The sequence below is a fragment of the Entelurus aequoreus genome, linkage group LG07, assembly GCF_033978785.1.
Source record: "Entelurus aequoreus isolate RoL-2023_Sb linkage group LG07, RoL_Eaeq_v1.1, whole genome shotgun sequence".
Classification (NCBI taxonomy): Eukaryota; Metazoa; Chordata; class Actinopteri; order Syngnathiformes; family Syngnathidae; genus Entelurus; species Entelurus aequoreus.
Window position 1 is genome coordinate 10,935,920 of NC_084737.1, and position 12,472 is coordinate 10,948,391.

Consider the following 12,472-nt stretch of genomic DNA (forward strand, 5'->3'; position numbering starts at 1 on the left):
CTTGTTTATTTTTCAACTAATTTTTAGTTGTTTTTATATCTTTTTTTTCCAAATAGTTCAAGAAAGACCACAACAAATGAGCAATATTTTGCACTGTTATACAATTGAATAAATCAGAAACTGATGACGTAGTGCTGTATGTTACTTCTTTATCTCTTTTTTTCAACCAAAAATGCTTTGCTCTGATTAGGGGGTACTTGAATTAAAAAAATGTTCACAGGGGGTACATCACTGAAAAAAGGTTGAGAACCACTGCAATAGGGAATAAATACTTCTGATTTTAAGTTTATGCATCATGTCCTCTTTAAACATCTTTCGGCTCCAGATTAAACCAATACGACGACAATACACTTGCTTTTTAAATTAGAAGGTCAATCAATCAATCAATCAATCAATGTTTATTTGTATAGCCCTAAATCACAAGTGTCTGAAAGGGCTGCACAAGCCACAACGACATCCTCGGTACAGAGCCCACATAAGGGCAAGGAAAACTCACCCAAGTGGGATGTCGATGTGAATGACTATGAGAAACCTTGGAGAGGACCGCATATGTGGGTAACCCCTCCCCTCTAGGGGAGACCGAAAGCAATGGATGTCGAGTAGGTCTGACATAATATTGTGAAAGTCCAGTCCCTAGTGGATCTAACATAATAGTGAGAGTCCAGTCCATAGTGGGGCCAGCAGGAGACCATCCCCAGTGGAGACGGGTCAGCAGCGCAGAGATGTCCCCAACCGATGCACAGGCGAGCGGTTCACCCCGGGTTCCAACTCTGGCGTCTCCCAGCTTCTGTATAGTACTGAACGTCTAACCCAGGGGTCCCCAAACTACGGCGTTCCATTCGCCGCTGCCACTTGACTTGTCCCCGGTGGATTCGGGGACACTTGGCCTGGCGACCCACCGCCAGGTCCTCCCTCCGCCCTCCCCTGACTTTTGAACTGTCTCTTAGTTTTTTTTCAAGGGACGTCTGGAATCTGTCCTTTAAGGTATATATATATATATATATATATATATATATATATATATATATATATATATATATATATATATATATATATACACTACCGTTCAAAAGTTTGGGGTCACCCAAACAATTTTGTGGAATAGCCTTCATTTCTAAGAACAAGAATAGACTGTCGAGTTTCAGATGAAAGTTCTCTTTTTCTGGCCATTTTGAGCGTTTAATTGACCCCACAAATGTGATGCTCCAGAAACTCAATCTGCTCAAAGGAAAGTCAGTTTTGTAGCTTCTGTAACGAGCTAAACTGTTTTCAGATGTGTGAACATGATTGCACAAGGGTTTTCTAATCATCAATTAGCCTTCTGAGCCAATGAGCAAACACATTGTACCATTAGAACACTGGAGTGATAGTTGCTGGAAATGGGCCTCTATACACCTATGTAGATATTGCACCAAAAACCAGACATTTGCAGCTAGAATAATCATTTACCACATTAGCAATGTATAGAGTGTATTTCTTTAAAGTTAAGACTAGTTTAAAGTTATCTTCATTGAAAAGTACAGTGCTTTTCCTTCAAAAATAAGGACATTTCAATGTGACCCCAAACTTTTGAACGGTAGTGTATATATATATATATATATATATATATATATATATATATATATATATATATATATATATATATATATATATATATATATATACACACATATTGTAAAAGACTTGTGTGAACTCAAACTGAATGAGGAGATGCCTACAAACCTTTGCCTAACGTTGTTGTATTTTTAATATAAATCCGTATGTATTGTTGACGTCTTGACGTAAAATCCAGCGTCCGATAATTTTTTTTTGCCACTTGTTGCTGGGCAGAAGTCACACACACACGATGCGCTGAGAAAGGACAGGGAGAGGTGGCAAGAACACACAGACACTAGAAAAATCCACACTTCTATAGAGACAAGTTGTATGTGTATGCAATTGAAGTGTAACCCCCAAAGATTCTTCTTGTGAGCCCGGCAGTCTGAGGTAACAGACTTTTATTTTCATGCAGGGTGTGCTTTCCAGCAATATATTTTGGGGACTTTTCAGTCCAGCGTGTCTCAGTCCGTGTGTCTTTCTCAGGCTCCAACTCCCACTTCGTGTCTCGTGCCGGCTGCTGCTAATAAAGGCGACAGGTGATTAGATAACAAGGCCCACTCATACTTGCCAACCCTCCCGATTTTTCCGGGAGACTCCCGAATTTCAGTGCCCCTCCCGAAAATCTCCCGGGGCAACCAATCTCCCGAATTTCTCTTGATTTTCACCCGGACAATGATATTACGGGTGTGGCGTGATGGCACTGCCTTTAGCGTCCTCTACAACCTGTCGTCGCGTCCGCTTTTACTCCATACAAACAGTATACAGTATACATGTTGTATGCGGCTTCTGCAGACACGTAAGTGACTGCAAGACATACTTGATCAACACCCATACAGGCCACACTGAGGGTGGCCCTATAAACAACTTTAACACTGTTACAAATATGCGCCACACTGTGAACCCACACCAAACAAGAATGACAAACACATTTCGGGAGAATAGCCGCACCCTAACACAACATAAACACAACAGCACAAATACCCAGAATCCCTTGTAGCCCTAACTCTTCCGGGCTACAATATACCACCAAACCCCGCCCAGGTCTCAAGGTTGGCAAGTATGGGCCCACCTGGGTTATCCACTCACCTGTCGCTGTCTTCGAGGCCGGTCCTTGCACACCCCGTTCCGCGGCAGGCTCGCAGGCCACGCCCCCCTCCACACTGGTTATGGCAGCAATTTTTTTCCCTTACATTTTCAATGTATTGAAGTCAATAATGTTGCAAGTAGGAAGTGAACTAACAAACACAAGATGGACATATTTTTCACTTTTAATAACAGTTAAGGTTTGAACAAGAAGAAGAATTGCATATTGAAAGTGTGAATATGCAATTGTTTTATTTATTTTTTCCCTCCTATATACAATGGTGCACTTCTTTTTACACTTGTATAAGAGTTAAGAACATTGCATGTACATTTAGGAGCGAAGTTGAAAAAAATACACAAAAATAATGGGGAAAAAAAAACAACAACAAAAAGAAATAAATAACAAAAATACACAAGTTCAAGGTAGTAAAACAGGAAATAGTGAGGGCATTTTGTCATCTACATAACATCAGCGCGAGCCCTCTTGAAGTCGTGGATGAATTGACAGATGAAGCCAAAGAGCTCCTGAGAGTCTTGGTCGGCTGACTCTCCAAACTTCACCTTGCAGAAAGACAGAACACACACACACACACACACACACACACACACACGCGGTGACAATGTGACACACACACTCTTGTAGCAGAGCACATTAGCTGTCAATTAGCGTGCGCGTGGCTGCTAATTAGAGCACGTTGGCTTGGAACAATGCTGGCTTAACTTTAATGACCTCATGGAGTGCTGCTGCATGCTGGCGGCTCCTCTGGTGGTCTGGAGCGGCGCCTCGGAACGCGGAAAGCTCAGATGGCCGGTCAGAGGTCGGCAACATTGAATTTGAAACTTTCCAAAGGTTGGCGGGGGTTAAGTGGACTAATCGGCGTGGCGCATGCTGGGGAGTGTGCGCCACTTTTTAATGTCAAATACCACGACACACTCTTAGTCCCCCATGCTCCTTATGGATCATCATAACAGACATAGTGTGAGTACTGTACTATAGACATAGAGTATGTCTATTGTATATACCGGGGGTCAGCAACCCGCTGCTCTTTAGTGCCGCCCTAGTGGCTACTGTGGAAGGATGCAGAGTTCTTTCTTTTTACATAGCCATGTTTAGAGTAGCTAGTACTTTTCCTTTGTTTATTCTACCAGATAGTCTGTTTTAGTGTCGTAAACCATCGAAATGTGAAGACAACCCCCACGTCTCTTTCTTCTTATCAGTGTTGAGAGAGGGGAGGTGGGGGCTTTCTTTTGTGTGAAAAGAGTGTGTTTTTTCCCTTGGAATGCCAGATCAACTAGAGCAGCCGATATGAATGTATTGATTAAGTTGATCTCCTAAAGCTTTGGTATAAACTTGAAAATATTCCAATTCTGTCTTGATGGTCCTTCTTACTCAGCATATATGTCATCGAAAGAACTTGGGATTGACCAGTAACTTAAATTCCCTGGGAGGAAGAGCCGGTCAGACGGAACACTACCTGGAGCATTTTTTTAAAAATGGAAAAAAATGAGGGGGAAATAATGTTTTTGTTTCAGTATGATTGGCAACACTAAAAAATTGGCCCTAGTGTGTGAATGTGAGTGTGAATGTTGTCTGTCTACCTGTGATGAGGTGGCGACTTGTCCAGGGTGTACCCCGCCTTCCGCCCGAATGCAGCTGAGGTAGGCTCCAGCGACACCCCGCCACCCCAAAAGGGACAAGCGGTAGAAAATGGATGGATGGACGTTTTTTGTTTGAGGACAAACATGACACAAGCCTCCCCCATTGTTAGAAAGCCCACTGTTGTGTACGCTTCACCGATGAGAGTGTTTGGCGAACATGGTTTTGTCCTACTAATTCTGGCGGTTTCTCAAACTCACCACAGTGTGGACCGTGACGCAACAGTTTGCTTACATGCGATCTCATTTTGTCCACCAAACGTTTTATGCTGTGCTTTGTTGATGTTGTTGACTTGTTTTAGTGCTAATCAGGCGTATTTGCTAATCAATGCTAACATGCTATTTAGGCTAGCTGCATGTACAAATCGCATCGTTATGCCTCATTTGTAGGTATATTTGAGCTCATATAATATCCTTTACTTTTATCCTCGTTGTATATAATTTATATTTGCATGTCTCATGACACATTATCTGTATGTAATATTGGCTGCGTTTCAGATTCTTGTGTGCCATGTTGTTCCAGACCACAGCAAACATTATTTAGCTTGCCAAATATTGTAATAAATCTATTAAAATAAGACACACACACATTTGGCCACATTAAAAGCCAGTAATTTCCAAGAGTTATCTCACCTTCTGAGTAGCCTCTGATTTACTAATAGTTTCTAATATTGTAAAAATTTGTAGAATAAATATTACATTTCAACATTTCCGTCAACGAAAATTAGCTTCAGCCTGTGACACATAGTCATTTTGATAGTAGGCTATTATAGCTAATATGGACACTTACATCATGTGTTGCCTTCATTATAACACTTATATAAGACTTTTAATGTAATTTTTGATAGTATGCTAATATAGACATTTACATCATGTGTTGCCTTCATTATAACACTTATATAAGACTTTTAAAGTCATTTCTATAGTAGGCTAATATAGCTAATATAGACACTTACATCATGTGTTGCCTTCATTATAACACTTCTATAAGACTTTTAAAGTCATTTTGATAGTAGGCTATTATAGCTAATATAGACACTTACATCATGTGTTGCCTTCATTATAACACTTACATACGGCTTTTCATTTTTTGCGCCTCAAGACAGATTTGTTTTTTGTATTTTTGGTCCAATATGGCTCTTTCAACGTTTTGGGTTGCCGACCCCTGGTATATACCTACAAAATGTAAACATATACTCCTACACAAGTACGTTTCATTGTTATTAAATAAGACGTATGAGTTCATGTAGGCCCTGTGATGAGGTGGCAACTTGTCCAGGGTGTACCCGCCTTCCGCCCGAATGCAGCTGAAATAGGAGAGTGCTCCACTGCTTGTTTCCCCGCCCAGTGCTTGAGCCGGTGCGAATTTGTGACCAGACGAAATCCAAACCGTTGAGTTTTACGTGAATCTGTATCCGACAAACTTTAGTTGGTTCCTCTAAAAGTACTAATTTTTTGGATTTCGTCTGGTCACAAATATATATATATATATATATATGTACAGGTATATATATATATATATATATATATATATATATATATATATATATATATATATATATATATATATATATATGTATATATATATATATATATATATATATATATATATATATATATATATATATATATATATATATATATAGATATATATAAATGTACATATACCAACTAAAGTATATATATATATATATATTATATATATACTTTAGTTGGTTCTTCTAAAAGTACTAAATTTATTAAACATTAAGTTTCATTTAAGTTTCATTTAATATGCACTAAATTTATTTATACGACACTACACTACACTACATTATACAACACTACACTACAATATACGACATTAAACTACACTATACTACACTACATTACACTACACTATACTACATTATACGACACTATACTACATTACACTACACTATACTACATTATACGACACTATACTATATTACACTAAAACTATACACTACATTATACGACACTACACTACATTACACTACACTATACTACATTATACGACACTATACTACATTACACTACACTACATTATACAACACTACACTACAATATACGACATTAAACTACACTACAATATACAACATTAAACTACACTATACTACACTACATTACACTACACTATACTACATTATACGACACTATACTACATTACACTACACTATACTACATTATACGACACTATACTACATTACACTACACTATACTACATTATACGACACTATACTACATTACACTACACTATACTACATTATACGACACTATACTATATTACACTACACTACACTACAAGGTGGGGTGGCGTGGCTCGGTTGGTAGAGCGGCCGTGCCAGCAACTTAAGGGTACCAGGTTCAAACCCCGCTTCTGCCTTCCCAGTCACTGCCATTGTGTCCTTGGGCAAGACACTTTACCCACCTGCTCCCAGTGCCACCCACACTGCTTTAAATGTCACTTAGATCATGGCTTTCACTATGTAAAGCGCTTTGAGTCACTAGAGAAAAGCGCTATATAAATATAAATCACTACGTAATGCCAATGACCTTTTCCGTCAGACCAGTGGGGCACTGCCCTTCTTGCCGCGCAGTCAACACTGTCACTGTCTGGGCAGGCGGCACGAGCAGAAGACTAAATAAATATTGAATAGAATGACTTTTATTTTCCGTGTGTAGCACGTGAGCCTCGGCCCATGACAGGTCCGCATAATCGAGCGAGACTTTAAGGGGCAGGAGGATTTTAACGAGAGGAGACAAGGCGGGCGGTGCAAACAAGACCTCCTTGTGGTCCTCCGTGCAAGATGTAGAGGGAGAGAGGAATACAATGTGGGGTTGCCATAACCCCAATGTCTGCTCTCCATAATCTCTCATCCAGCATCAAATATGTTTGATCTTTAAATGAAAACCAATTAACTGATTTTTTACTGGAAATTAAAAAAAATATGTCCAAAACCCGGCCATTTTCAGCCCACCGTCATATTTTTTTTCATTGGCGCATTCATAAAAATAAATACTCTCTCATTATTAGATATTACAACTATTTGCTTTGTCACTAATAACGCGAAAGCTAACAGTATCGACCCAAATATAAATAATAACTTATGAAAATCCTTATCAGCAGATGTGGGTATGAACATGCTACATTTACTTAAATAAATTTTTTTAAAAATTGTAATTCTCAGAATAGTTTTAATGTACCGTATTTTTACGGACTATAAGGCGCACTTAAAATCCTTTCATTTTCTCAAAACTCGACAGTGCGCCTTAAAACCTGGTGCGCCTAATGTACAGAATAATTTTGGTTGTGCTGACCGACCTCGAAGCAATTTTACTTGGTACATGGTAAGTGTGACCAGTAGATGGCAGTCACACATAAGAAATACGTGTAGACTCCAATATGATGGCAGTCACACATAAGAGATACGTGTAGACTCCAATATGATACATAAGATATACGTGTAGACTCCAATATGATGGCAGTCACACATAAGAGATACATGCAGACTCCAATATAACACCAGTCACACATAAGATGTATGTGTAGACTGCAATATGATGGCAGTCACACATAAGAGATACGTGTAGACTGCAATATGACGGCAGTCACACATAAGAGATACGTGTAGACTGCAATATGACGGCAGTCACACATAAGAGATACGTGTAGACTGCAATATGACGGCAGTCACACATAAGAGCTACGTGTAGACTGCAATATGACGGCAGTCACACATAAGAGATACGTGTAGACTGCAATATGATGGCAGTCACACATAAGAGATACGTGTAGACTGCAATATGATGGCAGTCACACGTAAGAGATACGTGTAAACTGCAATATGACGCCAGTCACACATAAGATATACGTGTAGACTGCAATATGATGGCAGTCACACATAATATATACGTGTAGACTGCAATATGATGGCAGTCACACAAAAGAGATACGTGTAGACTCCAATATGATGGCAGTCACACATAAGAGATATGTGTAGACTGCAATATGATGGCAGTCACACATAAGAGATACGTGTAGACTCCAATATGATGGCAGTCACACATAATATATACGTGTAGACTGCAATATGATGGCAGTCACACATAAGATATACGTGTAGACTGCAATATGATGGCAGTCACACATAATATATACGTGTGGACTGCAATATGATGGCAGTCACACATAAGAGATACGTGTAGACTGCAATATGATGGCAGTCACACACAAGAGATACGTGTAGACTGCAATATGATGGCAGTCACACATAAGAGATACGTGTAGACTCCAATATGATGGCAGTCACACATAATATATACGTGTAGACTGCAATATGATGGCAGTCACACATAATATATACGTGTAGACTGCAATATGATGGCAGTCACAGAAAAGAGATACATGTAGACTCCAATATGATGGCAGTCACACATAAGAGATATGTGTAGACTCCAATATGATGGCAGTCACACATAAGAGATACGTGTAGACTCCAATATGATGGCAGTCACACATAATATATACGTGTAGACTGCAATATGATGGCAGTCACACAAAAGATATACGTGTAGACTGCAATATGATGGCAGTCACACATAATATATACGTGTGGACTGCAATATGATGGCAGTCACACATAAGAGATACGTGTAGACTGCAATATGATGGCAGTCACACAAAAGATATATGTGTAGACTGCAATATGATGGCAGTCACACATAAGAGATACGTGTAGACTGCAATTTGATGGCAGTCACACATAAGAGATACGTGTAGACTGCAATATGATGGCAGTCACACATAAGAGATACGTGTAGACTGCAATATGATGGCAGTCACATATAGGAGATACATGTAGACTGGAATGTAATGGCAGTCACACATAAGAGATACGTGTAGACTGCACTATGATGGCAGTCACACATAAGAGACAAGTGTAGACTCCAATATGACGGCAGTCACACATAAGAGATATGTGTAGACTGCAATATGATGGCAGTCACACATAAGATATACGTGTAGACTGCAAAATGATGGCAGTCACGCATAAGAAATACGTGTAGACTGCACTATGATGGCAGTCACACATAAGAGACAAGTGTAGACTCCAATATGACGGCAGTCACACATAAGAGATACGTGTAGACTGCAATATGATGGCAGTCACGCATAAGACATACGTGTAGACTGCATTATGATGGCAGTCACACATAAGAGATACGTGTAGACTGCAATATGATGGCAGTCACACATAAGAGATATGCGTAGACTGCAATATGATGGCAGTCACAAATAAGAGATATGTGTAGACTGCAATATGATGGCAGTCACACATAAGAGATACGTGTAGACTGCAATATGATGGCAGTCACACATAAGAGATACGTGTAGACTGCAATATGATGGCAGTCACACATAAGAGATACGTGTAGACTGCAAAACTTTTAAGTGAAAATAATTTGCATTCTTTAAAAGTGTAGATAAATCCACATTACTCAAAAGCGGGATGGTTAAAGAACAAGAGCCTGTAGGACGAAGGAAGGTTCTGGAATACGGGATTACCAGAATGTCGGCGTAGAGTTTCTTCATCTCCTCGCAAGACTTCATCAAGTTGAAAAGATCCGCGTTGTATTCCTCTACGGCCACCTGGGGAGTCAAAGCCAAGCAGTTGTTAAATATTTCATTTCTAATTATCATAATAAAACTATTAACGTCAACGTTATCATCCTGCCTTCGTACCTCTTGAGTCGTGCTGGTGAATAAAATCCGCTCATTAGCGCTTGACTCACGAACGTTCTCACTTCCTGCGCTATATCGCGTCCTACCAAGTAGACACCTTTTGTGCTACCTCTTCCCGTACGGTAATTACTACGGCATATAGCAGAGCGGGGCAAATAATTTGACTCGGGGGGCCACGTTGAGAGAAAAAATGTGTCTGGGTGGGGTGGGGCCGATGTGTATTGTTTGAAACTTTTAAATGGTAACACCCCAATAAGTTATTCAACTTGTTTAAGTCGGGGTCCACGTAAATCTATTCATGGTATAAATGATGTATGCACATTTAGCTGTAAAAACCTGCTGTACACTATGTGTGTTTGGGTCCCTTTTTTTCAGGAACACTAAGACCAAAAAGTCAAAATGTCCGATAGAATTCTAAAAAAAAGTTATGACAGACCACCTAGAACAGGGGTCACCAACGCGGTGCCCGCGGGCACCAGGTAGCCCGTAAGGACCAGATGAGTAGCCCGCTGGCCTGTTCTAAAAATAGCTCAAATAGCAGCACTTACCAGTGAGCTGCCTGTATTTTTTAAATTTTATTTATTTACTAGCAAGCTGGTCTCGCTTTGCCTGACATTTTTAATTCTAAGAGAGACAAAACTCAAATAGAATTTGAAAATCCAAGAAAATATTTTAAAGACTTGGTCTTCACTTGTTTAAATAAATTCATACATTTTTTTACTTTGCTTCTTATAACTTTCAGAAAGACAATTTTAGAGAAAAAAATACAACCTTAAAAATGATTTTAGGATTTTTAAACACATATACCTTTTTACCTTTTAAATTCCTTCTTCTTCTTTCCTGACAATTTAAATCAATGTTCAAGTAATTTTTGTATTTTTATTGTAAAGAATAATAGATACATTCTAATTTAATTCTTCATTTTAGCTTCTGTTTTTTCAACAAAGAATATTTGTGAAATATTTCTTCAAACTTATTATGATTAAAATTAAAAGAAATTATTCTGGCAAATCTAGAAAATCTGTAGAATCAAATTTGAATCTTATTTCAAAGTCTTTTGAATTTTTTTTTTAAATTTTTGTTCTGGAAATTCTAGAAGAAATAATGATTTGTCTTTGTTAGAAATATAGCTTGGTCCAATTTGTTATATATTCTAACAAAGTGTAGATTGGATTTTAACCTATTTAAAACATGTCATCAAAATTCTAAAATTAATCTTAATCAGGAAAAATTACTAATGATGTTCATTCCATAAATTATTTTTTTAATTTTTTCAAAAAGATTCAAATTAGCTAGTTTTTCTCTTCTTTTTTTCAGTTGAATTTTGAATTTTAAAGAGTCGAAATTGAAGATAAACTATGTTTCAAAATTGAATTGTCATTTTTTTCGTGTTTTCTCCTCTTTTAAACCGTTCAATTAAGTGTGAATATCATTAATTATTAATAATATCATAGAGTTAAAGGTAAATTGAGCAAATTGGCTATTTCTGGCAATTTATTTAAGTGTGTATCAAACTGGTAGCCCTTCGCATTAATCAGTACCCAAGAAGTAGCTCTTGGTTTCAAAAAGGTTGGTGACCCCTGACCTAGAACAGGGAATTTTGAAGTATAAACGATAAAACATTGAATATTAAGAGTATGTGGAAGTGTCGACTTTCCTGACAACCTCCTTAAAGTTTTGTAATCAGTCAGAAATAGCAAGCAGCTAAAACGCCACAAACATGGGTAAGTGTGGATTGAGTGTTTTGCATATACGACCCATCATGCACCGTGATGGATTTATATACAGTACAGGCCAAAAGTTTGGACAGACCTTCTCATTCAATGCATTTTCGTAATTTTCATGACTATTTACATTGTACAAACCCCGTTTCCATATGAGTTGGGAAATGGTGTTGGATGTAAATATAAACGGAATACAATGATTTGCAAATCATTGTATTCCGTTTATATTTACATCCAACACAATTTCCCAACTCATATGGAAACGGGCTTTGTAGATTGTCACATCAAAACTATGAATGAACACATGTGGAGTTATGTACTTAACAGAAAAAATAGCTGAAATAACTGAAAACATGTTTTATATTCTAGTTTCTTCAAAATAGCTCGAAAAATGCTCTGATTACTGCTTTGCACACTCTTGGCATTCTCTCCATGAGCTTCAAGTGAAAACCATTCCAGGCGACTACCTCTTGAGGCTCATTGGGTTTGCATTGATTAACTGAACAACAACACATAACTTTAACTACTTTACACACACCAGACCCTGACACTGCAACATGAAGTATAAACGATAAAACATTGAATATTCAGAGTATGTGGTAGTGTCGACTCCTACCTTGTTTACTTTCCTGACAACCTCCTTCAAGTTTTGTAATCAGTCAGA

The 12,472-nt window shown here is 38.3% G+C and overlaps 1 protein-coding gene across 2 annotated transcripts in view; it reads right to left on the reverse strand.

The window, feature by feature from the left end:
• Window positions 1-2,610: 2,610 nt before the first annotated feature.
• LOC133653368 (formin-H) overlaps window positions 2,611-12,472 on the reverse strand; it is an 82,208-nt gene continuing 72,346 nt past the window's right edge. For both annotated transcript variants that reach the window (XM_062052560.1, XM_062052559.1), the window contains exons 16-17: window positions 9,908-9,991; window positions 2,611-3,243 (exon numbers count right to left, since the gene is read on the reverse strand). In XM_062052560.1, the coding sequence (XP_061908544.1) occupies window positions 3,142-3,243; window positions 9,908-9,991 (186 nt within the window). In that variant the 3' untranslated portion in view covers window positions 2,611-3,141. The remainder of the gene's footprint in view (window positions 3,244-9,907; window positions 9,992-12,472) is intronic.